This window comes from Dromaius novaehollandiae, chromosome 10 (genome assembly GCF_036370855.1).
Source record: "Dromaius novaehollandiae isolate bDroNov1 chromosome 10, bDroNov1.hap1, whole genome shotgun sequence".
NCBI classification, from domain to species: Eukaryota; Metazoa; Chordata; class Aves; order Casuariiformes; family Dromaiidae; genus Dromaius; species Dromaius novaehollandiae.
The window spans coordinates 7,570,364-7,597,802 of record NC_088107.1 but is presented as its reverse complement, the minus strand read 5'-3'; the positions used below and the strand labels follow the sequence as shown (position 1 = coordinate 7,597,802).

The 27,439-nt window shown below is 48.1% G+C and overlaps 1 protein-coding gene across 3 annotated transcripts in view; it reads left to right on the top strand.

Moving 5' to 3' along the window:
* SLCO3A1 (solute carrier organic anion transporter family member 3A1) overlaps nt 1-27,439 on the top strand; it is a 154,902-nt gene that overhangs the window by 103,117 nt on the left and 24,346 nt on the right. For all 3 annotated transcript variants that reach the window (XM_026104349.2, XM_064517206.1, XM_064517205.1), the window contains exons 3-6: nt 13,446-13,544; nt 16,859-17,122; nt 25,169-25,333; nt 26,847-27,045. In XM_026104349.2, the coding sequence (XP_025960134.2) occupies nt 13,446-13,544; nt 16,859-17,122; nt 25,169-25,333; nt 26,847-27,045 (727 nt within the window). The remainder of the gene's footprint in view (nt 1-13,445; nt 13,545-16,858; nt 17,123-25,168; nt 25,334-26,846; nt 27,046-27,439) is intronic.

Sequence of the window (27,439 nt, the reverse complement as noted above, 5' to 3'; positions counted from 1 at the left end):
TCACTTTTTGGCCACTGTCTTCCTCCCGCTCTCCTTTGCGCAGGAGCAAATAATATAGTTTAGTTATATAATTTAGTTGTCTTGAGCTTTTCCTCCCTGACCTCTTAAAAAACAAACAAACAAACAAAAAACAAACAAACAAACAAAAAGCTTCCAGGGAGCCCTGGTGAGTGGGGTGGCAGGGATTGGAGGTTTGGTTATCCTTGGTGCGGGAACGCCTGAACAGCAGGAGTGGGCTCCGTGGCACGTGTGGCATTCGGGAAGGACAACTCTACGTGTACGTGTTTGTAACAAGTCTGTCAGCCAGGGTGAGAGTGGGATTTGGGGGGCTGCAGTCTGCCAGGGTATCCGGTGCCATGCCAGGCTGAGTGAACCTGTCTCCTCTGGTCTTGGAAACTTGTCTCACGTGGGGCTTGGAGGGGAGCCTTGAAATCCCAGGTGCTGTTGGCACAAGGAAAAGAGCCAAGAAATGGCTAATGCCAAGATATTAAAAGCAGCTGGAAATGTAGCAGTGGAGTCCCTCTGTTGCTGCTGGGTTGAGAGAAGGGAAAAGGGAATGGGGAGTCTTGCAGGGAAAAGCCTTTCAGAAGGGAAGGTGGTTATGGATGAGGGTGGAGGAGGTTCAGCAGAGAGCAAATGGAGCTGAACGATGCTTCCTGATTACAGGGGAGGTTTTTGTGTTTGTTTTCTGGTGTACGAGGAGGATGGAAGGTGCTCACTGTCATGAAATTCAGGTGATGGGGAATGCACATGAACCTTGAACATGACCAACCACTGTCCTCATTTCACAAACAGAGATTGTGCTCATAGGTGGGCTGGACAGCTTTCCCAAGCAGAGGAGACAGGGATGGGATGGACTTCATTGTGTTAAAGCATCCCTAGCCTTCTCCGTAGCATCAGGAGCACCCAGTGTTACACAAGAAATCGGTCAGCAGAGTCAGAGGGGAGTTAGGGTCCTGTAGTGAAACCTGCCCTATAAGAGCATTTGTGTGTTGTATAGCATTGGCACAATTCCTGTGAATCTGGTGAAATGAAATGAAATTTGGCCTTCTCAACTCAAGCAGCACTGTGGATTTGGTAAGACAGGTGTTTGTGTTTAACGGCTGGGAGGATGTGAACACAGCTCTAAGGCATGCGACTTAAACCCTTTAAAGTGAACTTGGCATTTAAGCTTGCGTTTCTTTCAGTGTGTTTGGTGGCTGCTTCCCAAGGTAATTAGCAAGCAGAGATTTGCTTGAAATGTGGAAATCTCTCATTCAAACCTGCAGCTACAGTTGGCATATTTGCGCTGTACGTCAAAGGTGTGGAATTTGTGTCTCATGGGGCTGTGCGTCACTCTGTATAGCCTGCCATGGATTTGCATGCTATAGTTAGATATGTTCTTACACCCGCTTCTTAAACTGAGTTGGCTTCTTCTAAGGACGTGATAACAAGCAAATTTCAGGGGCGGGAATATGAGCCAGAAGGGTAGGTGGAGCGAGTTACTTGTCCTGACATTCGAAGACAGGCTGAAGAGTGCTTAGCATTCGTCCTCCGTCCTGGGGAACGGGGATGCTGGACCCAGCAACGTTCCTGGAGTGGCGAGGGCATTGCTTTGTTTCTGGCACAAGGCGATGGGAAACTGGACTATTAGACTGTTAAGCTGCTTTTCCAAAAGTTTGCTCAATCCAGTTCCTAGTCTGTAATCTTTTGCAATGTGCACTTAAAGTGTGCACACTCTCCAGAGGAAGAAATATATGTATTTTATGGGCATTAAGCGATGTTTATACCTTCGAGGATGGTGCTTTATAAATAAGTACTGTGAATGTAAATGTTTTGGCAGAGGGTAATGGAGACAACATTGCCCAGTGTAAGGAGATCTATTAAATTGCTGTCTAGTGCCTGTGGTTTTGCAGGCAGAGCGCCTGACCAGAACGCTTGTGCGGACTGAGGCAGTTCCCTGCCTTCCCGAAACTCACAGGTTGCTTTTGTGTATGGCGTATGTAAATATTAGGAGACAGGGCATCAGAGCGATTGCAGCTTAAGGAGGAGAACGCTGCTGCCACAATACCGCCGCGTCCCTAATCCTCCGTGACTGTTCGCTGCTGTAGTTAAATATGCGGAGACTGATGGAGATTGCCACTGGATTAGTGTCTCCTATGAGTTGTGCCAGGGCTTGATTAGCATAAGCAAATTTCTTCTCCAACTTCACATGAGGAGGAGAGAAATGTAGCAAGCGATCCCTCCCCGGCTTGGAAGGGTGCTCGGATGCTGATTAGGAAAACTGTTTGGGAGGTGGGGAATAGTCAGCTCCCAGCGCCACCTGGTAGGTACCAAAGTACTGCCAGCACTTGGAGTGGGTGTATCCACATAGTTTACCTTGCAGTGCTCGCAAACTGGCTACTTTAATTTTTGTTTTGTTTGCAAACCCAATTTGGAGAGTTGTGCAGCTTTTCTCGTGGCTTGATTTGCTTCTCTGCAATCTTGTTGGTGATCCTATTTCAGCTGCTGGCCAAACCAGTGACCTAAAAGGCTAGTACAAGTAGGGATCTCTTTATTTTGTTTTGGGTGTTTTTTTTTTTTTTTTGCTTGTATTTTCATTATTTCTGAGCTTATCCAAACGAGGGCAGAAGGCAGCACGTGGGTGTGTTTCTGAGCTGTCAGAAGTGGACCTAGTCACTGGGGAAAATTCAGGGCTGGGTGCTCAGCTTGGGCTCTTAATCTAAAAGTCCTATCGCTTTGTGCGCTGCTCTGCAAACATTCGTGTGCACGCACCGGGCTCTCCTGGGACTGCCAGTTGTTGGCATAGCATTGATCCTTTCAGATGTAGCCTCGATATGGCCGGGAACAGGGATTTACTGATAAAACAAACTTAAGGCTTGGTAATAATTGAAGATGCAGGATAGTTCACCAGGCAAAACTGCTTATAGAAATCACATTTCATCTCCAAGTCAGCAGACATCTCCTTGGAGAAATCCTTCTACACTGATGGAAATCAATATTTAAAGGGACATGGGTAGTCTGGGGAGAAACCTCTATGTAATGTACCTGCAAATCCTACCAACCTCTTTAGGATTTAACATCTGAATGCTAAATACAGGCCAGAACAAAGAACTGTGCTGAAAAGAATTTGAGTTAAGGAGAGTCTTTTCCAGCATATGCAAGGAAAGCTGCCTTCATGGACTCTCTACAGCTCTGGAGGGATCATGTTAGAAGCTAGTTATGTCTGTAGCATGGAGGCATTTTTTTCCTACCTCCTGACAAGTAAAGGAAACCCCCAGCCAACTTTAAATACTTTACTTTTAAATGCATTAAGGCTTGTTAAACACAGGGGCAAATAAGTCTTTGCAGGATTTCCAAATAGTAGTGGGCAACTTCCGTTAAAAAATAACTCCTCATGAAGCAGGAGTTGATTTTACAGGTTGCCTTCCTTACCAGAAAGTGTTTGGGGAAATTGCTGTGAACAAGAAATGTTTGATAGAAGAGGAAGGGAAGAAGCCGATGGGAGAGATTTCTAGGGCTGCCTGATTTCAAAGCAGGTAATAACTTATTTCAGAAAAGCAGGGCAATCAAATAATGAACCCCTGTAAGGAGTCCCCCGTCACAAGTGGGACTATGGAAATGTGAGAAGACACATTCAATCCAGTGCTTCTGTTTTGCAGTTTTATTGCTTGCTGGAGCTATTTCACTGGCCAAAATCAGCTGCAGGTCCAATGGCGAGAAATACAGAGGCTCTGGATGGTGCTGTCAGTTTTTTGCCACATGTTGTGTTGCATGTGCAGATATAGGAGACCAGAGCTATGTTATAGTGGAATCAAGGAGTAATGTTTTCAGAAGAGCTCAGAACCAGAATTACAGTGTCTGCTCTAAGCCATTTTGTGTCCCTGCTTACTGAAGGCCTTTATAATATTTCATGCATCTTGTAACACTTAAGAAAGCAGGATTAGCCTTGGTAAAAAGGCGGAGAAACAACTAGATGCAGCTAACAGGTCTCTGAAATCAGGTCTTTATTTAAAAGGAAAAAAAAAATCCCCATCTGAAGAGTTTTCACTCCTCTGTTGGGTACTTAGCCTCCAACTGCCTTCAAAAAACTCAGCTGCTGTTTTTGAGCTCCTGAACACAAAGGGCAAGACTTGCAAATAATACATGCGTGCTACTGTACGGATTGTAGAAATACCCAACCTCTCCCCCTCCCCAGCTCATCTGATACAAATGTGTGGTTGGAACCGCTTTGATCCCCATCAGAACAGAGACTAAAAATTAAAGTGAATCATCCCAGCATTGCTCCTCGTTAATCAACAGCTGCGGGCATTTTGAAACATCTGTCAGGATTGTTTTAGCATTCCCTCTGCTTCAGTGCATGCACCGAGGAAGCAGAACAAATGCAAACACGCCGCCAGTGTAACGCTACCTACTTCGGTTTCCCGTGGTCAGCTGCAACAGCGCAAAGAAGCAGGAGCGATAAGGAAAACGGGAGGTAGCGACGGGCTGCTGGATGTACGGACGAGGAGTCAAGTGGCAGGAAAAATGATGTCCTCGATGGAGAAGGAGGAAGGCTGCCTGCAGGGGAGCTGGGAAGGAGAGGCTGGGAGCATCGCGCTGGGCTGTGCGGGAGGGCAGAGGTGCCCATGCCGGCGTGGGAATGGGCTGCTGCTCAGCACGAGCTGCATCGGCAGCTCCCTGGTGCGTGGGCCATCGGGGAGGACGGGGAGAGCCGCAGGACCACAGCGCGATCCACCGCGGGAGGAAGCCATTGGGCTAGGAAGCTGCCTTCTCCCCTACCTCACCGTGTGGTTTAGAGGTTACGTCAACTGATGGATAGAAACTGGACAAAATCTATGGCAGCAAAGAGGTCTGCCCACAGGGTATGAGCGCAGAAGCCTTTTCCCCAAACCCGTGAGGGCCATGAGCTTGTTTGAAGGCGAATGCAGCACCCCTGGTTCATATCTTTGATTGCAGCGTGCTGCGCTGAGGTGGTGTCTCTTTAAGGGCAGGTCGCAGCGCACATGAACTATATTCCCGTAATCCCTTCACGCGGGCCTGCCCCATCCGCCGCCGTGGGAAATGTGGGACAAGCCGGGTTTGGAGATTATCCCATGCTCTGCAGGACTGGTTCCCCCTGCGCTTCCAGAAACAGCTCGTCCCTGCGCCGGGAGGATGCCCACAGCTGACGTCTGCCCGCGTCCGCGGCAGCACCTGCGGAGCCGCGGTGGCACGCATGTGGGTCCTCTCTGCCCTCCTCTGTCATACGCGTATGTGGATTTTGTGGCTGTCATTGGACCAGCTTGACCCTGCCATCTTTGGCAAATCACGTACAACTCCCCAGTCCAAAAAAGGAGAGAGATTTGTCCCCTATAAAAAAGATTTTCTTTAGTCTGAGCTGCTAATGTTTTACTTCCTATCTCTTTTTGTCAAAAGCCTTAAAATTCAACCACCACCTTCCACTTCTGAACTCTCCGGAGAGAGGAAGCAGTACAGTCGTTCTCGATTTACATGGGAAAGAAGCAGAACAAGCTTTTTTTTTTCCACCGAGGATGCCTGAAAGCGGAGTAAAAGCTACTAGATTCATCCTGTCATTGCCTTGTTTCACCCAGAGGCAATGCTCCCAGCCAGAGTGACCCATAATAGAAAAGCTGTCTGAACACAAGCCAGGACCTGGTCCCAGGGTCCAAACATGCCTCTGCAGGGATGTAGTTACTTGATGCAATGACTAAACTAGCTTTGCAGTGAAAGAAGTTTCCCACATCTTCCAAATTCATTTGCTTTTGCCCACCCTCACAGCAAAGTCTGATTTTTGCAGTGAGACAAACATTTGTGGAGAAGTGCTGTGAAAAGTGAAGAGTCAGAAATCATGATTTTAAATTTTGATTTGCATCTAAAGGCTCAGGGTCTGTGGCTTCCCTTTAAATCTTATTCCTAGACAGAGCAGCTGTTGCCTGGGGGAGTGCAGAGCAAGAGCAGGCAGGTTTTGGGCCATAGCTTTCACTAGAAGGGGGCTGCTCGTTAGGTTACATTTGTTGGTGCATGACCTCCTGCACTCCCTTTTTTGGAAATGGCAGAGCAGGAGCAGCTTGGCTCGAGAGGGCCGGGAGCCAGCAGAGATCAGCTGGCTGATGACTTCCTGGCCGAACAAAATGGGATCCTCAGCAACACCAGGGGTTTGCCCGTGGTTGGGAAGCTCTGTGTGGTTCAGTGCTGGTGGTCCGTGTTCAGCTGCTTCGTACTTGGTGGCAGTGAAGATGCCTTGGGTATCCAGGCCCTAGGTTTGTGGATTGGTCTGGAAGTGCCACTGCTTTGCCAGAATGTCAAGGCATGTAGCAGGGTTTATTTAGCTCTCTGGTGCTCATACACATCTAGCTTGGTTGCCTATAAATCCCTGGAGGAGAGGACTGGAGCAGTGCAGTTTCTCTGCATGTGCACCTTGGATGCAGCCCTTCCTAGAAGGGTGACCTGGATTCCCGTGGAAACAGGAAACAATATTCTCAGAGGTATCTAGATGACTCAAGCAGACTTTCACAACGATTGCAGGTCCCTGGAGGTGATTCTGATGGTGCTTTCCAAGGCTTTATTGGCAGATAGTTGCTTTGCCAAGGGACTTTGCAACTGAACTTTTCCGAACTGCATCACAAACAGATCTCCTTCCTCTCAGCATCAAATAAATCCTCACTTTGGGAAGAGTTGAAGCATGACTTCCCTGGCTGGTGCTGGGTCTTGTGACTGGCAGCAGGGCTGTTTTGACAGGGGTCTTTGGGAAGAAGCTGTAATTCAACTCCCTGCCCAGCCCCATCCTGCAGCCAGCAACCCTGCGGAGGGAGGTGTTGTCATGTCTCAGTGTTACCTCTTGTCCTTTTTCCTCTCCGCTGGCTCTCCAAAGTGAATGCTTCTCAGTCACGTGCCTGGTGTGCAGCTTTGTAAGGTCAGGAAAGTTGGCAACCCTTGGGCTCAGGGTATGTTTGCACAGGAAGGACGTGCCTAAGGTATGTTTTAAACCAGACAGTTCAGCTGTGAATAGCAGCTTGGTCCTGGCAGCAAGATGCTCAGGCTGAGCTGCTAGATGGGTCCGCAGTGCTGGGTGAATTCTTGGGTACCAAGCTGAGATGTCTGCCAAATCACATCTCCAAAAACTGGGCTTGAAGCTGAATACTAGACATATGTCACCCAGCGTACGTACCGGTGACAGGAAGATGGTCACATTAGCCGCACTTTGCTGGTGGGGAGAAGCAGCTGTCTGGATGGCACAGTATGTTGGGACACAGTGCATAGGCACGGTTTGATCTTGGCCCTAAGGAGGCCCCAGAGGGCAGGACACGGCCCTGTTTCCTAATCCCCCACGGGGAAGAGAAGGACCTTCCTTGTACAAGAGAAGAGGTTTCTCGTTGCATCATAGCAGGGTGACATTCCTGACACTGACGTGCAAATGGCCTTTGAGGTTAGCAAACACCTCTGGCTCTGCTCTGGCATCTAATCAACCTGCAGAGCAGTTCATCGCTGGGCGTGCTCCCAGCACAACTGCTACGCTATAATTACACAGCCTTAATGAGTTGCTGTCTCCAGACCCCTTTGCTAAGTGTCCCAACACCGAGGAAATGGGCTCAGTCTGACCTCAGAGGCCATTAGAAACTAGGATTTGGTTTCTTAACTATGTAGTGCATATGTAAAAGCATTCTTTGCACTTCCCAGCTGTCTGCATTACCTCGAGGTTGCAAGCTCCCACTGAGCTGGCTCGCCTGGAAGTGGCACTGGAGCCGCCTTGGCTGGGGATTTGACGTTTGGACCAGTTTGGTACAGAGGGAGATGAGGACAGAAGCTTTTAGCTTCTCTGGGAATAAAATCTTGCTTTAGCACCCAGTTCTATAGGCCTGGGCCAGTTCCTTTGGAGCCAACGTGCTTGGTTCAGATATGTTCTTGAAGCAGACCTGAAGTCATATGTCAGTGTTGTAAGGAACAAGTCAAAAATGTGTCCTGTTATTATACATTATTACGTAGTCTATTATCGGTCAAAGTAGGTATGCTTGTAATGCTTCGTATCAAGACTTGTGGGGAATGTGAAACAGGAGAAGATGGCAGCTTAACATGACTTTTTCATTTGCTTTCGCCCACATATAGGGTACTTCCAGCATTCCTACCACTACTTACTAAATCCTTGTATCCCCCCCTAAACAATTAACTTTTTACAAAATAGAGTATGTCTACTTTAAAAGGGCCCAAACTGAAACAAAGTATTTCTGAGTTATCAGACAAAATGTTTGAATTGATCGAAAGTGTTTGGCTTTTCTCAGTTCTCAGCTCTTGAGTATTTTTAATATTTGCTGTATTTTGGGGAGAAGAAAAAAGAAACAAACACTATCATCAACAAAAAAAACCCCAAACCGCACAAAGGAGAAACCTTTTTCATCCTGCTTTCCCTGATGGTCTGCAGAGTGTTAACTAAATGGTGATCATCCCCCTCTCCTTGAAACACTGGGTGCAGGGCAAACCACAGACCTTTCTGAAGAGGATCAGGTGGCCCTGCAGAGCAGAAAAGGTTTATTTCCAAGGTAGCACTGGGGCTGATAGTTCCAGTTTTGTTCTCCCTCTGTTCTCTCGAGACGGATGTCGGTTACTGAATGTGCTGCTCTGAGCGACTGAAATAAACTCTGAGCTGAGAATGAAAGGAAAAAAGGGGAAGAGGCGGAAGTGGAGTATCCTGTACTGATCCCCGGTTTTATTGCCATCAGTGGGAGTTTTGCGATAGACTGTAACGGAGCCAGGGTGAGACCTTTGATCTGTTTGCTCCTGAGAGCAGGTCACAGCCCCGTTGAAAGCCTGAGCTCCTCCTGGCACTAGTGCCCTTCGGCTCTGTGACCGCCACCGGCAGCAAATCGGACTCATCTAAAAGTTAGAGGGAAGTATAAGAAAAAACCTAGCAAGTGGCGTTAAAGCTATCCACGAGTTTAGTGCATCTTTATCCTTACCAGCAACCCCAGGACTGGGAAAAGGGGTTTGCCAGACCTACTTGCCTATTAATAAGCAGCTTCTTGGTTGTGTTACTAGGTGAATGATGTGGAAAGTGTTTTGCCACTAACTGTCGTGATTAGTAATCACACAGAATTTCTCAAAAGCGGAAGGATGTTTAAAACCAATTCTAACTCGGGTAGTTTCCCTCCGAGCCTTCAATTCCCCATGAACGTTTAACCACAAGCAGGATCCTGATAGCCTCGTCCCTAACTACTGTGCACAGTGGGATGCCCTGTTGACCCTTGACCGTGGTCCAGCTCTCTGGGGAGCCTGGACTATCTGGCATGATAGTCCGTGCCTCAGGCTCTTTCAGGACCAAGGTAGCTATATTTGACATAGCGCAATACACTATTATTGCAAACCTGGGATTTTGCTGGAGTCCTGAGAGAGGATCACAAAGAGTGCATGGGAAGAGCTTGTTACTTTCAGGATTTTAGGTGAAAGTGTAGAAAGAGTAAAAACACAATTAACATGAGGGTTTCTTGCATCTGGCCTAGAGGTGAATGATAACTTAATATCTTATAGTAAGACCCTACCTCTTTCCCTGTCCCTTGGATGCTTTATCCCACATTGCCCTCTAGCGATGACATTTCAGAGCGAACAATATGTTCCAGGTTTCAGCTGCTAGGTTATGAAATGTGGTGTTTTAATAACTGAGGACATGGCTTGGTTTGTTTCTGAAGTGGTTGTTTGCAGCAATACAAGTGCGAGGAACGAGAGCATTCACCAGTTGCAAGGATTGCCTTGGAAGAGGGAATAAGTGTGCGTGTGTGTGTATGTGTGATTGATACAGGTTTCTCACAGTTAGCCTTTTGCTTGAACTGTCTCTTTGCATGCATCTCCTTAGTATTGACAGTTCATTGTCAAAAGGCCTCTGCACCCTTCTACTTTGGAAATGGAAAATATTCCATTTTTTTTTGTGAAGGGTGATCTTTTTCCCTATATTTTGCCTTACCCTTTGCTCTGTGAAGCACACTGGTTGTGCCTACTCAGTCTCACATACTCGGTCTGACAGCTCTGCCTGTGGTTTGGAAAATCATCATGGGACAAACCTCTGTCCCACCTCAACTCAATGCCCAGAACCTCCAAAGGTATTGCCATGTTAGAAGTGGTCCTTGTGTCATTCTGTCCATGAGCCTGCATCAGTGCCAAATGACATGCTCTCAGCTCTCCAGAGATGTTAAACACTTGGAGAAAACCATCAATGAGCAATTACTGAGTTTTAAAAGAGAAATTGAATATCCGCTACCTCTGGAGAACAGGTCATGCCTGATTTATCCTGTCTCCAAGGGCTTAAACCAGTCTTGTGCCACTCAGAGCCACAGAGCTCCCCCTCCCGGGTTTCGGATGGCCCTGAAAGCAGCTGTCTGCTGGTCACGTGCTCCTTTTGGTTGCACATGTGGTTCGGCAATTGCACAGCTGTTTGGCACCACTGTTTGCTCCTTGACCTCTGTGGGAATCGGTCTTGGCTTTGAGAGGCTTTGGTGCCCCCAGCACCCTTCCCTGCAGAGGATGTCATCCATGCAAACGTGAGTTGTTAGGCAGCTCCGGTGGGGGAACGTTTCTTGGCCAGTGCTGAGCAGGCGAGGGCACGAGCGCCAGCGCAAGAGGCTCACTCTGCGTGCTGAGGGCGACGCTGACCCCTCCGGCACTACAAATCGCTTCGTTGACTTCAGCAATGCCACATGCCAGGTTAGTGTCTGGCTCTGGGGGGCAGGTGCTCAGGTCTGCCTGTTTTTCTTCCCCCTTATTTCTTTCAAAGTAACAAAGTAAGAGCAGAGCAGTGTCATGACTTACTGCTCGAATCAGAGGGCTCCTCAAACTAAATGCAACTTCTGTGGTCATCTCTACAGGACACAACTTCGGGCCAGTGCACGTGCTGCCCTGCGATACGTGAAGCCCAGGTGTCAGTGTATGCTTGACAGTGATTGCACAGAAATTTATAATTATTGTCCAGGCATCTACCCAATCTTTGATTGCAGGCCCACTTATCACAGTAACAGCCATGCCCATTCATTTCCCAGAATAATGTCTGTGAAAACTAAACTGTTTGACTGAAAACTAAACAGCTTTAGAGCAGTTTGTTCTAAAGTCTGCAATTTACTGCTTGCAACCAGCTGAAGGGCGCAGCCTAATGATGCACAGGGCTCTTAGCTGGGTGAAGCCAGCATCCTGCCGGGTGTTGCTGTCATCTCCCGGGGACTAGCAGGCTGTATAACCCCCAGTAACGCTGTCGGACATAGTGAGCCCGGGGGGCACAGGCACTTTTCCTGTGATACCGCTCTGAGCTCGGTCACAGGGTGAGAAAAGCCCTGGGCAGGCTGTATAGCTGTACACCGGCCGCCCGCCCGCTCGCGTGGGGCTTGTGCCAGCCCGGGTCTGGCTTGAGCATCAGCCGCTGATGCCATCTAGTGATGGAAAAAATGCCACGTGGGTATTTTATAAAAGGCTTTTGGAAACTGTGTAATCCTGAGCTCCTGCGCAGGCTGGGAAGGAGCAGGGCTGCTGGGGAGGGAGATGTCCCAGGGGCGCGTGGGCTGTCACAGAGACCCAAATCCTGCTGCACGCGGGTTCGGTGCTGGTCTCTCCCGAGATGCCCTCCCCACTGGCACCACCAGCTTCTCGTGTGCTGCTGCATCTGCGAGCGCAGACCCAAAGCCTGGGGTCTCTGGGCCCTGAAGACACAGGGGCCATGGGAGGAGGGTGGGCAGCCCACCTAGCAGGGCGGATGTCATGGCCAGAAACCCTGGAGACTAGGTTAGGCTGGTAGCATGGACTGAAACATGGTGCTGTGCTGCGGCTTTTACCTGCACTAAGACAGCCTGGCCTGCCTGTACAGGGATCGTACCTTCTGCCGCTGTCCTGAGGGGTGTAACTCCTTACCAGCGCTCCCGTGACAAGGGGACATGATTTTTTTCTCCTCCTACCTTCTTCACTTCTCCCTCTTGGTCCTGCAGGTTATGGCTGTGAAGGTATCAGTGAGGTCAGTTTTGGTGCGAGTGGCTGGATGGAGCTGTCGCTTGGTTCTCAGATGTTAATCCAGATATTAATCCACAGTACCACAGACCTGGAGGAATTAGTTTGTGTCCCATGTTGTAAAAATGAAGGTGAAGTTATTTTTGACTGTGCCAGCTTTTTCTGCTTGGCAAAGCTGTCATCAGCAGGTGTAGTTTGCCTTGCATATGACTGGTGATCTCTGGGGGATGTTTTGCAGCTCTGATCTCTTCTCCAACTCCTGAGAGCTGCCCCAGAGAGAGAGAGCCCTTGGGAACTGGAAGTTTCCAGCGAAGGAACTTGATGCAATGAAATGCATTAGCAAGGTGCCAGGAAGCACCCACAGAGAGATTCGAAGAGAAACATGGGATGTATCCTATTGCTCAAGAGGAGTGTGGAAAACACCCCAGACATGAATAAACTCCTTCATGGGACATTTCTGAAGTGCAGAGACACCAAGACTAGTGGCAGAGACACCAAGACTAGTGGCAGATCCGGTTAGCGCATCCCTAGCAGAGGGACCCTGGCGAGCCGGCCTGCCTCACTGCCCAGGTTCATTGGCAAAGCTCTTTCCCGGAGCGTGCAACCAGGCGCTGCTCTGCTCGCTGCTGTTCAGACCTGCCCTTGCTTTCTTCAGAAATTCACTTACAAGGATCCTTAGGGATTTTTTTTGTTGTTTTTCCATCCTAAATGTGAAGGTACTAAGCATGTTCCTGTTGCCGATTTTATAAGTGTTTTGTGTTATCTGTGCTGCTTCTTTCTCCGGATGAGTGTCTTGTCCCCCCACCTTCCTGCCCTGGATAATTGAGAGTTGGCAATGTGCCTGTAGCATTCCTGTTTCAGGGCCAAAAGGGAGTGAGAATAAAGAATTCTAAATATAATACCAACACAAATAAGTGATTCACTCACAATAGCCTCCAGTCACCTCTTTACCTGGTATTAGACAGGTTTTGAGGAGAAGTGAGTCTTCATGAGGGGTGGAAGAGCTGCAAGTCTTGGAGAATATGTGACTGGTGGGTATGATGGCGAGAAGGGCTTCACAGATATGAAGGAGGGTTTCTGCTTCTGTAAAGGGGCTTTATCAAGCCGTGTGTGACAATTCAGCATTTTGTAGATTTTCTGTCTCTAAATTCTACAAATATCCCTGTCTACCATGAATTTAGCCAAAGTTAAAAAAGGTATAGACTTCCTCGTGGGGAGCAGACGGCTGACCCAACTGCGGTGTACATCTACACTGTCTTCTCTGCTCCATAGAAATCCTTCAACAATGTCACGGCTTCATCTGTTCCTCTTTCCCGAAGGGCTATGGCAAAGCAAAAAGGATTTAGGGAGCCCTTTTGTCCAAAGTGTACATCCACTTGGAACAGAAACAAATCCCTATCTGGTGGCAGGAGGGCGGTACAAAGGCAAGCAAAGCAACTTGCAATGAATAATCCGAGCCTAGTACTAATGTTCTGTTTTCTCTTTCCTTTCAGGGATCCTGTTTACGATGCTGGTATTTGGACCAGCCTGTGGATTTATCTTGGGCTCCTTCTGTACCAAAATCTATGTGGATGCTGTCTTCATTGACACAAGTAAGGAGCACCGGGTTTGATTTCTAATTGAGGGCATTAATCCCATTGTATCAGAGGGACAAAAATGTTGATACTTGCAACTAGGAAACTGTTTCTTATTTCATCTCGAGTGCCTCTTGCTTATATAGGTGTCATTTTTGAGGGGTTTTATGATTGGGATTCAAACCTTGTCACCTCTATCCCAGTAAATAACAGGTCTGTAGTGGCTAAAAGATGTTCACTTCTACAGCTCTTCTGCTGTGAAATGAGTTTGAGAAGGATCTCAGCCCTGTTCTAAGTGTGCACATTAAAATATCACCATGGCAGGGCATACCAGCTAGTGTGGACACAGCCTTGCCCGGGGAGCTGTGTCCAGAGCGTGGGATGAGATCAGGAGCGCTGCCTTCCCTGGGGCCTAAGGAGGAAAGCCCCAGGCTCTGATAGAGGCACACCGGTAAGACCCGTGCCCAGCACCATCTGCGAATGACCCTGTCTGGATGGACAGACTGGGCCCCCGCAGCATTGTCGCTCTTTGCTAGAGCAGTGCTAATTGTTGCTCATGCTGGCTCTGTGCTTGGGTTAAAGCAAATAGTTGCAAATTGTCTTTTGGCTTGTAAAGAAAAAACTTGCAACTTCTGCATTTATTGTTGCTTGCAATATGTGCTCTTTGCCATGAGAGGGCAATGCCTAACAGTCTTTTCTCTCCTGCAACCCCAAGCCCTTTGGTTGTAGACTGCAAACCTGATGCTTCATTCTCCTCTCACAGTTTTTCAGCCACTTTTACTTCAGTTTTCAGCTCCATCTGATCCTAACAGGCTCTCAACCTGCTTTAGGGGTGTTTTCCCCTTTGTGGATGTGCTCCAGTTTTATGGTGTTGCAAATACTTCTTTACAGCATGTGTTTGGATGGAGTTTAACCTTGCAGGACTCGGAGCAGAATTGTGTATGTCCAGAAAAGTGCTACCCCTCTTTCTTGGTCTGGCATGCATGTGGGAGCTGAAGAAATCTAAATAATCCCAAATGATCAGAAAAGAAGTCTTTTTTCTGATGGCTGAAACTTTCAGTTGTGGCTTATCACACACCCCATGGCCCTATTTCATTCCTTCCTTTAGGAAAGGCATGCCAAAGACTCATTTCGTCCTGTGGGGAAAGTAGCTTGTTTGGACCCTGTTACACATGTGACCATTAAGTATAATTCTCTAGAAAATGTGAATGTGCAGAAGGAAATATTTCTTCTCTCAGTAGGTAATGCTGTAGAACTCCTCACCACAGGATGTGGAAAGTTTACCAATGGGGTCAAAAATGATTGGACAAGTTTATAGAAGAAAAAAAAAAACAAAATGACATTAAATCTAGCTTAAGAAGTCCCTGAGCCACAGAAAACACGAAGCAGGGGGAATAATGCCAGGAATATGATGGCCTTGTTATTGTGGACTTTCTGGGCATCTGCAATTGGTTGCTGCCAAAGGCAGGATGCTGGCCTAGGTGGAACATTAGTCTGGTGTGATGCAGCCATTCTTAATGTAAGATGATTATTCCACATTTACAGCTCAAAAAGTACCAAATGTGGAGCTGCTGAGGAGTGGAGCATTATCACTGAAAAGCCCAGAGGGATTGTGGCTTGGCACATTATTGATACGGTGCAGCGCTGTCCAGCTGCAGGTCCAGCTGTCTCTGGCAGGGGTCCATCATTGTCACGTGAAGGCTGATGCTCGCATGGCCTTCGCCTATTTTTGTATGGGAAAGAGTTTCCATGTTGCAGCTGGCTCTGCCTTGCAGCCCCGGACGCGGTGAGTGGGTGAGTCCTGTCCTGCACCCCAGCTCAGGCATGAGGTCCAGGGTGCTAGGACATGCTTTGTGCTGCCATCCATCCAGCACCTTTTTTAGGAAGGGAACATGAGGAAGACCTTTGTCTACCTGGCTTTCCATGTGGCTGTGTCCTGAGAGCCTGAAAAAAAAATGTATTTCAGGAAGGAAAAAATAACAGCAAAAGAATTCAATCTCTCCAAAACACTATTTTTCAAACTTTATATATATTTGAGAGCTACATATTATTTTCCCTAAGGAGAAAAGAGTTTCCTACTGTCTCTGCTTGAGAGACAACTTGATTGCTTCACTTGAGACAGATTTTTCAGAGTGGCTGTAACCAGACAGACTTCATGAACAGAGGAGCTTGTTATTCCAGCCATGCAGGCACAGATCTCCCCTGGGAGCCAGCTCCCAGGGCTGGCACCCTCTGCTTGGCTTTGCTGCAGGGACCTGCTTGCTTAAAGGCAGTGAGGTTGCTGTTAGGAATACGGTTTCTTCTCTCCTGCTGCTGCTTTTTTTTTTTCCCAAGTTGCCTCCAGTGACTTCTTTTCCCTTATCTCTGCTGAGCGATGGCCTACAGGATACCCTTCTCTTTTACTCTGCTTTTCTTCATTCACTGTTGATTTTTCTACCCTCCTGGGGCCCATTCGATGCAGTGGGTGGGTTTCTTTTTCAATGTTCAGGGCTGTTTTGACCTCCATGCAGTCACAGCTGGCCCTCAAGACCGAGTGCCCATCTCATCTTTGCTGCAAAGGACTCACACCTGTGAATTCAGAGCAGGGAGAGCATGGGTCTCGGATAAAAAAGGGTAAGCCAGGTTGGAGGTGCAATGTCCTTGTCTGTGCTGCTTCTCTTCCATGATCTTTTATGCTGATTGGATGTGTCAGCTATACGTGCTTGCCTTTCTTTAGGATGTTTCCCAATCTTCCTGCGGTCCCAGGTCTCAGCTGAACACTGGTTTCCTATGACAGAGCCCTTGTCAGTGTTATCATCTAGAAAGATACACCCCCTCACAGGGAACACTACTAATACCTCATCCATTAACCATTTCAGCCAAGGACCACATCACCAACCAGGAGCTTCTGGGGATGCCAGTGAAGGTTTATTTCCTCTGCACATTTGACACCCTGGGCCAGTGATGCCCAAAACCTAGGTGTCAGCACAGAGGGACACTACTTGTAAACAGAAAGGTAAAAGGCAGCCTCACAGAGCTGCCAGAGCCAAAGGCACTCAAGAGAAGCTATGGTTAACGGGGTACTTGCAGAAGTTAGAGGTGTGTTGACCACATGGGCAAAGAACCCACTGCCTTGTCTTACGGACCTCCTGCATCTGAGGCCTTTGTGGCTGGTGGCTCACACCAAATGGATGTAGGACGCACTGTGGATCCCGCACCTTGTGTCTGGGAACCCCTCTCCTCTAACCAGCCAAGAGTTCCTCAACAACTGTCTTCCAGCTTCTGGGTTCATTAACTCTGTTGCCCTCCCCTCCCTTCTGCCGAGCTGCTGATGCCTGTGTGTGCCCTTGCAGGTAAGCTGGACATCACCCCGGACGACCCTCGGTGGATCGGCGCGTGGTGGGGAGGCTTCCTGCTCTGTGGTGCCTTACTCTTCTTCTCGTCCCTCCCGATGTTTGGGTTCCCGCAGTCCTTGTCCCCACGGCCAGAGCACGCGGTGGAGAGCGAGCAGGCCATGCTCCCGGAGCGGGACTACGAGAGGCCCAAGCCGAGCAACGGGGTCCTGCGGCACTCGCTGGACGCCGAGAACAGCACGTCCTGCTTCCAGCAGTTGCGAGGTGATAAACTGCATCTTGGTGTTTTCCATGAGAACTGGCAACAGGTTAACGGCTAGTTGGGTTTATAACTGGTCTCTGATTTAGCCTATCTACCCACACCCACACTATCCCGAAATTTCTGTCCCTAGCTTCTAATTATCTCTGGCATTGTCTTCATTTTAAAGAGACACTTTGTTCCACTTGAAAGGGTTAGTTTGTTTTTTAAACTACAAAGCTTCAGGAATCCATACTAGTCCTGCAGAGTTGATAGAAATGAAGGGGAGTACCATCGCCAAAGCAGTTTGTGAACTTCTCTCTAGTCTACTGTCCTGCTTCCCTCTGCATCCCAAACCGGCAAGCAAGCCAGCAAGAGCAATTAAAGGAGATTGGGGGCTTCCTAGCATTGGAGCCACAGCGCAATCTCAGATATGAATAGTGAGCACGGGGCACCACCACAGTGCTTAAATTGGGATGGGGAACTGAAGCCTTGGGGAAGAAAAACTCTAGATACCAGCCTAGAATAGCAGCAAAGTCCTTGGCAGGGCAGAAAATGACTTGTAGCAAATCAGAATAGAAAATGCCACATGGGATCCTACAGTGATGTAAATAGACTTGGCTCTAATTAAGGTCGGCTAAAAATCCAGCCTTTCGTGGGAGAGTGTGGGCTGATATCCTTTGCATGCGCTGCACTAGAGGATCCTGCCTTTGGGAGGGCTCTTCGTCATTGTGGCAGAGTTGGTTTCATTATGGCCTTGTGCATTTTGATAAATGAGGACAAAATCACTTACTCCTTGAGCAGGTGCCTTAGTTGGGACCTGGATGAGGTGAATGTGGGAAGGAAAAAGAGGTTTTTTAGGAAAACTTCCCCCCCCCCAAATGTAAAAATGCCGTGAATAGTTGATGTGGTTGTTCATTAAAAAAAGGTCAAAGACGTGAAATTTTGACTCAAGAAAATTCAAAAGAAGGAAAGGTAAAAAGATAAATTTTAGGAAAATCTTTCAGTAAAGTGAATTTCTTCATCCTCCTGTCCTTGTTGCAGGGATTTTTCCAGGTTTTGGAAATGGGCTTTATCTATGGTACATCCATCTGGATAATTCTGTATCTTTTACCGCAGAAGTATTGAAGTGCCTGTTGCCGGCCGCTAAGTTTTTGAAATGAGCACCAGAAGCTTTTGCTGGTCTTCATATAGGGTTTTGAAGCCTATGACATCTCTCCCTGCCACACAGAGGGAAGGCAATTTTGTCTGGGGATGGTGCTGAGCAAGCTGAGTTTCTTGCACACCTTAGAGGAAGGTCACCACAGCATCTGTTGCTCATCAAAGTACAGAAATGAAACTGCCAAGTCCATATGCTTCAAAAGTACTGATCACACCAATAAGCACCACAGTCTTCCACGCTTGCCGCCTCGACGCAGGTAACCACATTGCGGATCAGTCAGGAGTCCAGAAGTCTCCTTGTAGATTGACAATTACAATTTATACCATGTCAAATAAGGCAGTGAATGACCTTTTTAGTTACACCTTTGAGGTTATGATGGGTGACTTCATGTTGGTAGTTGACATCTCCTCCAAGTCCCTTGCCTCTCTTGTCACAGCCAGACATGATCTAGAGAAGTGTTTGCTAAAGTGTCCATCCGAAAAGAGATATTCAGATATGTACCACAGGGGAAGACACACATGCCTGACACTGAATCTTGCTGTGAATATATGGTTTTTTTGCCACCAGCTGAAAAATATATATGCATAGGAATATGTGGCAGGAGCTACTATCTTTAATCCATTTAAGTTGATTGTATAAAGTTTCCTTTGCAGAAAGTTTGCCTGTTTGTTCCTTTTTCCTAGGATAAAGAGGGTTGGTAATTATATACCGAAGTTAAAAATATATATGCAGTCATAGTCATGTCTGCTATCCTACCATGGGCTTTGGGGTGCGCGTGTATTTGTGAAGTTGAAGAGCAGAGGAGGTAGGGTTGTGCATGAAATGCCCGTAGGGATTTGCGTGGCCGTGACTCAGTGATTCCTTTCTCGTGTTCTCTCTACTGCTAGGTGTTGGCAGGTGTGTGCCGGGTGTCCAGCACAGCGGTGCGGGTTTGGCACAGTACCTGTGTGTCAGCGGGGCATCCCGGAGGCTAAACTGAAGCTCCTTTTTGGCTATCGGGTGGTTTTAGAGGTGCAGCAAATGGTCCAAGAGGATGGACATGGCAGGAGGGGAGGCAGGGCAGTGTCACTTGGAGACAGATGTTCCCAGCTGTGCCACGACTGTTGTGAAGCAACAGGGGATGTCTGGGCTTGGGAGGAAGCTCTGGGACACTGCAGGATTTGCTGAAGGGCTCTGAGTTGTAGGGCTGGCATGAGATTTGCTGCTTCTCTCTGGCCTTGGCACAGAGAAAAGCTGCGATTAATACAAAAGCAACCAGCTCAACGTGTCAGAAAGGCTTTTACATCTCTGCCAAGGCCTAAACAGGAGGGAGGGCCCGGCTTTTGGGAAGCCGTGGCATCTCTTCCTGAGGGGTATTTTAATGCCGAGAAAAGAAGCACCCTGAAAAGGAGTTTTGGACTTGAAACGAAAGCCCTGCCTTTGAACAGCACATGGTGAAGAGGTGATCAAAGGCAGCGGAGGCGCGGCCGCTCTGCACGGCGTCACTGGCAGGGAGGTGGCAGCACAGGCAGGCAGAGCACAGGGACGGGGACTGCTCTGCTGCCCAGCTCGTCTGCATGCATGGACTGCCATCCCACCAGAAATCAGGTGGGAAGAGGCACAGGTAGGTGAGCAGGGATGGCTGGGAAGCAAAGGATTAAGAGCAGGGAGAGAATGGATAAATGCTGCTGTTGCCCTTTACTCTTGGCTGCCTCTAGCCCTCCACCTGCCCCAGGACGGGTTTGCGAGTATTCTGTCAAAATCACTTTTTCCTATGAAAATGCCATTTTTACTGAATTGAGCAGTCAGTTGCGATAAAATCTGGTTTCGTAAATGCTTCACTGCCTCTCTCTTTAACGCCACCGAGTTGTTCCGCTCTAAATGCGCTTTGTTTTGAAGTGGTTTAAAACAGAAATTCATTACATTCATTCTATCGGTCTAGAGAGGGAGATTAAAACACTTAAAAAGATTGAAACTGGTACAGAATCCTTCAGCTTTGGAGAGAGAAGCTCATTCGCAAGGAATTAAAAGAAAATTCGTTGTGGAATTAGACGTATTTCAAAACTGCAAATTCCCTAGATTTGGAAACTCTTTGGTTTTCATCCACCTTTGTTTCCAAGAAGGCAGAACAGGCAAGATGTACAGCTGACAGCTGCCTTGTCTTCTGTTTGCTTCCTTTATTCCTGCTGCGTGCACCAATCTGCTGCATACCCTGTGAGAGCGCTGCTCTGAATTTGGGATTTCTCTCCCCAAAAGTGCCCAGAGCTGGGCCAGAGGGTTCCAGCTGTGGCAGGAGGGTGCCAGGCCCTGAAAAGCCACTATTGCCCAGCAGGATCTCATGGTGACAGGCATGATTAACACAAGGATTTTTCACTTTAAGGCTCTCGCAGGTGTTAGCGGGGGCTTTTTGGGGGCACGGCGTGGGGCGGGAGGCTTGCACGCTGCCACGAAGCCAGCCGAGAGCCCCTGAGTTCGGCGCTCCCAGGGAGCGTTCCCGCACGCAGGTAGAGCACCCGTGGACACGGTCGGCCACACTCTGAGAGAAACTCTGCTGCCGGTGTTTTGGCACAGTCATTCAAATAAATCCATTCGTGGACATAGGGATGAGTCTCTGGCCCAGATCTGGATTGGTACCAAGACCTTAACACCTTTTTGGATTTGGGCCTTGGGTCCCTCGCAGCATCTAAACGGCGTGCTGAGGAGCCCTAATAGCAGGTATGGGGGAGGCAGGTGATCGTAAAAGGCCCGAAGTCCTGTCCATGGCGGCTTGCTGGGCTTCCTTGATCTCAGAAGGGCTGTGTTCAAGATAGCTCCCGTCAGTGCCCCTGAGTTTCCTTTAGATTGAATTTTGTGAGGATGTGGGCTTTGTCGGCGGGTTCTTAGCTGTTCCCAAGGCCAGCATGCTTGTTATCGCTACTTTGATTAATTCAGAAGGGCCTTCAACAAGTGCACCTTGGGGCAGGAACCGAGCAGCAGCAGAGGTCAGGCAGAGCATGTCTGTCTCCGGAAAGATACTGCACCTTGCCCTGAACGGCATTATGCGGACAAGGGAGGTTTACATCTCCCTCTGAAGTCAAGCAAAGGCTGTTGCTGGAGGCAGGATGACAGACTAGGAGGACCTGCTTTCCGTGCGTGACAAATCATGTGCCCGTGTGAGAACGTTACTGTTGCTTCAAGCCCATATTTCTCAAGAAGCCCATTTGACATGGTTGTCATCCTTTTTCCTTTGTACCCTTTGTGATATTAATTTCACCAAGACCTCATAGACTTTGGCATATTAAACTCACCTGAGTTATCTTCAGTGCCTCTTGCCTTACTCCATCTTCTCTTGTATACGAGCTGCCTCTTTCCATGCAGTATTTTCTTCATGCTGCCAGCACTATTTTCTTCATCCCTTATTCCTCAAGCCAGGTGGAGATTTTTGCCTTTTGTTTTCTATTCAGATCCGAGACTCGCTCCTTACGTTGCTGATGGAAAGTAGTACTTTGGCTCGATGCTATATTTCTCCTTTCCCTCACCACACTGCCTTGGTGGACCGGGCTGTAAACCTCCCTCTAATTTATTACTTTGCTTTCTGTGTTCCTCATCTTTACTGCAAATTGAAAACATGTCTCTGTAGGGTGCTCCAACTGGAAAAAGGGGCCTTGGTGATTGTAATGTGCCTAACAATTCATTTCAAGCACCAACGTGATTATTATAGTTTGTCGTTTCTGGAGAGTAGTTAAACCTCATGTAATGAGGTTGCCAATTATCCCCTGTACTCCCCGATGTTTAGTGACAAATCAAAGCTACTTGGCGTACCTAAGTATATTTGCTTGTAAACCCTATGGCCTGTCACCCACAACTAGTGCTGCAGCAGGAGGGAGGGAGGACGCGCGATGCCTCCGCAGCTCGGGCCGCTGGCGCTGGGTGTTGCTTACGGTGTTAAACAATGTGAAGCTGAGGGATTAGAGACGCTGGCAGGAGTCGGAGAGCTGCGAGAGATCCTCCTAGGGCCCTTCCAGCCTGTGCCCGGCACGGAAAGTGGGACGTCTGAAGTGGTGGGTTTTAAGCGCTTCTGCAGAGAAAAGAGGCTCAGCTTTCTTGGTCTTCTCAATACCAAAATCTCTTTTCTGTCGTTGTTTCTGCAGTGTGTGGGTGCACTGGGATAAGGATGTTAAACGAGCAGGGATAATGAAGGTGCAGGAGGCACAGTATTTTTCAGAAGAACAGGACCAAAAAAAAGAGAGAGGAGGAAGAGGAAGGGGATACAGCTGGAGAGAGATCTCAAAAGCCATGTGCCACCTCTTTCCGTTCAGTGGGATAGGGATGTTCTGAGCATTGGAAAGTGATTTCTTTCTCTGCCATATCTGATTCAGCTAGTGGCTTCTCCCAGAAGCCTTCTGAGGCTTTATTTTGACTGCAGAAATCTTTCCCTTTTCCAGTTTGGCAAGAGGACTTAAACCTCAGATTTATACCTCCAACGTGTGGCTATAAAGAGTCCAGCTAACCTTCTGAGCCAGGCAGGACTTCTAAGAACATATCTAAATTCTGACTGAGTCAGCGAGGCACAGGGTGAAGTTTGTCATGGCTTCTCCTGGGATCCAGGGAAGAAGAGACATGCCTAGCTGGTGTGTTCCCCAGGGGTTTGCTGTCCCCCATCAAGCATTTTCCATTCCCCCTTCATCCCCAGCACCATATGCTAGGCAGCTGATCGTACGTCACTCTATTCTACCGAGAGGTTTTTAAACTTCACTGCTGACTTTTAATCTTGTTCCCAGAGGTATTTCGCCCCAAGAACTGAGACAGATAAGGCAGCAGCAGCAGGTGTCAAATGATTCATCTTAACTGTTGGCACTAGTAAGATGAAAGGAGATGCATTTCTATGGGGAGCCTCCTGTCATTTTCCGTAGAAAATGAAAGGGAATGATCTGGCCTGGCTGATGAAATGGTGGAGGCTGCCAGGCATCTGCCTGCGTTGCGTTGCCTTTGAACTCTTTGCACTGGGTTTTGTGTCATACCATGCAGCTGGTACAGGGACCTATAGCAGTAGAGACTGGTCAGGCAGTGAAGGACAGCGTCTGTCCCAGGGAATTTGCACCTAAACGGCCAGGGCGGAAAAGCAGAGGTGAAGGGGAGTTGTAGCCCGGCACTGCCGGGCCAGGCAGCCATAAGGTGCTGCCTGTCTTGTATGAGACGGTGCCATAGCTCTGCAAAATCTTTGCTCTCTTTCAGCAAGTATGAAAGATGATTCTGACCTTGGTAATGCATGATGGTTTGGCAGCAGCCTTGCCAACTTCAGAAATAAATTTCCAGGATCTGGCAAAAGACAGGCTGTCATTGTTATTTGGTGGATAAAGTTGCAGATAGACCTTTGTGTCTTTGTGTTTGAATTGGCACAAAGCTGCACCTCAAGGAATCCGTTAATCTTGTGCAAATTGGACTCCAGAGGCACAACAGGCAGTAATATCTTAAATATGGCTTTCTAAGCTCAGCTCTGCCAAGTCCACCTTTGCTTTCTTCTTCCTTCTCCTGGCAAGAAGGAAAATTCTGTAGGTGGCCACCAAAGAACTGAAAGAGGCAGCATGTGGCTTTTGAGATCAACCTACATCTGAACCCCCCTCCTCTTCCTCCTCTGTCTTTCTGTCTTTTCTTTTCTTTTTTTTTTTTTTTTGGTCCTGTTCTTCTGAACAATACTATGCCTCCTGCACCTTCATTATGCTCAGCAAATCGTCAGGAAGCAAGGATTTTATACAGCATGAAGAAACATTTGTGATATAAAGAGACCAGAACATGTGGAGTGGTCCTTTCCAAAAAGATTAGATCAAGACTAATTATAACCTCCCCCTTCACTCTCCCCCCAGAAAAGAAGAACCAAGGGAACCCAAGCAGAGCCTCAACAAAGAGCTGTGCATTTACTTACTGAAGCCAGCACAATTAGATTTTGCACCAAAAAAAGACCTAAGGGAAAGCAGAAGCCACACCAGAGAAATCTGTCATCTGCCAGACCCAAATACACCAGAGGGGGAGGTGGGGGATGGATTTTCAAAATGCAAATGGGGTTCACCAAGGCTTCACTACACTTCAGAGAGGTAATTTTCAAACTTAATGATTTTCACATTTAATTCAGGGAGAAATTAGTCATCAGGTATTGAGACAAAGCAAGGCTCTCTCCGATACTGGGACGCTCTCCTCTTCAAGCTGTGTTATCTCTGCGATAATTAAAATGTTTGCTGAAGTAGAAAATGCGCTATCTGATTCATTAGCCAGATTTCCCTTTGTAAGGTAACTCATGTTTGCTCATTGGAAATAGAGACAGGCGGGGGGGGGGACTTTGGACGCTAATGATTCAGGAGGGAGGAGCGAGCGATCATGAAGCTAAAACCAGCGTGTGTGTCTCCGTACGCAGAGAACAGCTTGGCATCTCCCCGTCCAGGCGCTGGGGTCCACACGGATGGCATCGCCCCGCGCTCTGGTGCATGGGAGCGCGCAGGCTGATGTGCCTGTCGTAGGAGCGAGGGTCCTCGAGTACGGTACTCGTGGCACCTGATGGCTCGCTCCGCATTGTTCACGGGGAGCAGATTGGGAAAGGAAAAAGAGAATACAAGGCTTTGACTGTCCTCCCTGAGGAGGAAACAAAAGCTGAAAGCTTTTAGCCCTAATGCAATACTGGAAAATGCCAGTCCTTCAAAATTTAGAAAACATCTGGGAAATTTAAACGTAGCAACTTGTGACTTCTTTTTGCACTCTCCTAGTATCTGAATCTTTAGATGGCGCTTTGGGGCTTATTTCCCTTTATTCTGAGGTTGCCACATTTCCATCAGCTTGTCCATGCAGAATGGAAAATCAGCCCGAATATCCTGAGTTTGTCCTGCGGGAGAGCTGCCAGGCCCCTCCAAAGCCTAGAGAAGGGTCCACACGGAAACCCGTCTCCCTTTCTTCTCTCTTCTAGTGATCCCCAAAGTAACCAAGCACTTGCTCTCCAACCCCGTCTTCACCTGCATCATCCTGGCAGCATGCATGGAGATCGCCGTGGTGGCTGGTTTCGCCGCCTTCCTGGGGAAATACCTGGAGCAGCAGTTCAACCTCACCACTTCATCTGCCAACCAGCTCCTGGGTGAGTAACTGCGGGAGGCTGCTGAGCCCAACCCAGGGCCCTGCTGTACCAGCTCTTATCTGAGGTGCTCCATATGGGTTGGGAAACCCAGTTTCTCCTGCGCGTCCCTCCTTTCTCCTTGGATTGGAAATGGTGGGACTGCAAGCAGCGGTTCAGATAGCTGAGACAATCAAAATACATTTTGGTTGTCTTTCAAATGCCCCTTCTCTCTGACCACGCCATGTTGCTGAGGTTTCCCTCATACTCTGTATTTCTCAACTTTCTTTTTTTGTCAGGACACTGATGCACAGGCAGGATCTTTTATTTTCTCCTGCTGCTCATTCCCAGGGAGGTCTAGCAATTTGTTCAGGACTGCCATTTTGGGGCAGCACCCAATTAAGTTATCTGCGTGTTGATCTTGGATGGTCTGCAACTGCAGCTCGCCAGATGGGCAGCTGGCAGTGACCTGTCATAAACTGGGAAATCATGAAATGGATGTATTTTAATATCAAAGAGCTTGCAAGCTGCTCTCCTGATGGTTATTTATTTCCCCATTGAACTCGTTGATACCTTCTGGTTTTGGCCTGGTTTTCCAAAGGAAGCAAAACCCCTGCAGTCAATCTTCCCTCCCCTAATAACACAGGATCTTGCTGGTAAATTTTAATGGAATTTGACAGAGGGGCAGAGGTCTCAAAGATATTAGGTTCTTGCATGTTTCCTGAAGATTGGAGACTTAGCAAAGCAATTTCACCATTGACCCACTGGGAGAAAGCAAGCCACTGCGTGGTTTGGCAGCGAATGCCTGGCCAGTCGGCAAGAAGGAAATTTCCAATGAGCTAGAGCACGTCCTGTCTCTAACCTAGCAGTGGGGAGGAGACTTTGATACTTTCCTGGGAACAACTTACTTAATTTAAATAATGTTGCTGCTAGTTTTCCCAGGTGCCTTTTGTCCAGGAATGCCAGGATTTGGATGCGCTTCTGAGCTTAGCTTGGGTAGATGAGACTTGGGATGTAACCAACAGCAAAAGGACAAAAGCGAATGCAAGCAAGTTTAGTGTGATAATGCTTTTCTGAGCATGGAAAGTGAGTCACTTCTGGCAGTGATTTTTGCATCTCACAGTTTAAGAAGATTCTAAAAGGAAAGCTTAATATTTTCAAATGCAACTATCGCCTGATCTCTGAAGATCAGACTGCTTTGAAGTATCTCAAGCAAGGCTCGTCCAAAGCCTTTAGCTATCTCATGAAATTCTGGACAGTTTATTTGTCTGCCAACTATCTTTCCTGAGGAGGCAACAGAGATTCCACTGCTCCTGCCAGGTATTAACAGCATTTGTGGCAGGTAGTCTGGCTTGATGACGTTCAAGAACACCACACTGAAATGAATAAACATCAGCATGGTCTACTCCAAAGTCTAATCATTCTGAGGTTTCCCTGTGGTAATGCACAGATTTGTCCACTGGGAAGAAAAGGCCTTAATGGTGTGGTTTGCTCATCCTCCTTCTCAGTTGCTCCTAACCAGTTTTTCCTCTTGCAGGGATGACAGCAATCCCATGCGCATGTCTGGGCATATTCCTGGGTGGCCTCTTGGTGAAGAAGCTCAGCCTGTCCGCTCTGGGAGCTATCAGGATGGCCATGCTGGTGAACCTGGTGTCCACAGCTTGCTACGTGTCTTTCCTGTTCCTGGGCTGTGACACCGGGCCTGTTGCGGGGGTTACTGTTCCCTATGGAAACAAGTGAGTCCCAAGAGACTTTCGGGGTACCTTCCTCCGTCTAGCTGGCAGGCGGTGGGCAAATCTCTCTGTCTTGCCAACAGAAATGTCATGTTGTTGTCCCTATATCAGCAGCCTTCAGGCAACTGGGGCCCATGGGCAATCAAACAGAACAAGCAGTACACTGAGGGCAACTTTGTATTGTGCTCTGACTTTTGGGGCTTTTCATGCCACTCCTCCCTGTGGGAGTTGAGTGCCTGCAGCTAACCGAGTTTCACTAAAATCAGCCAAACTGACTAGAAAGGCACAAGACCTGATTCTGATCCTGGGGCCATCTGTGCAGCGTTGGGTCCACCACGCCATCTGGTTTCTCCTGGGAGCAAGGGGCAGTCACTGCTTTGCACGTTGAAGTGCCTGA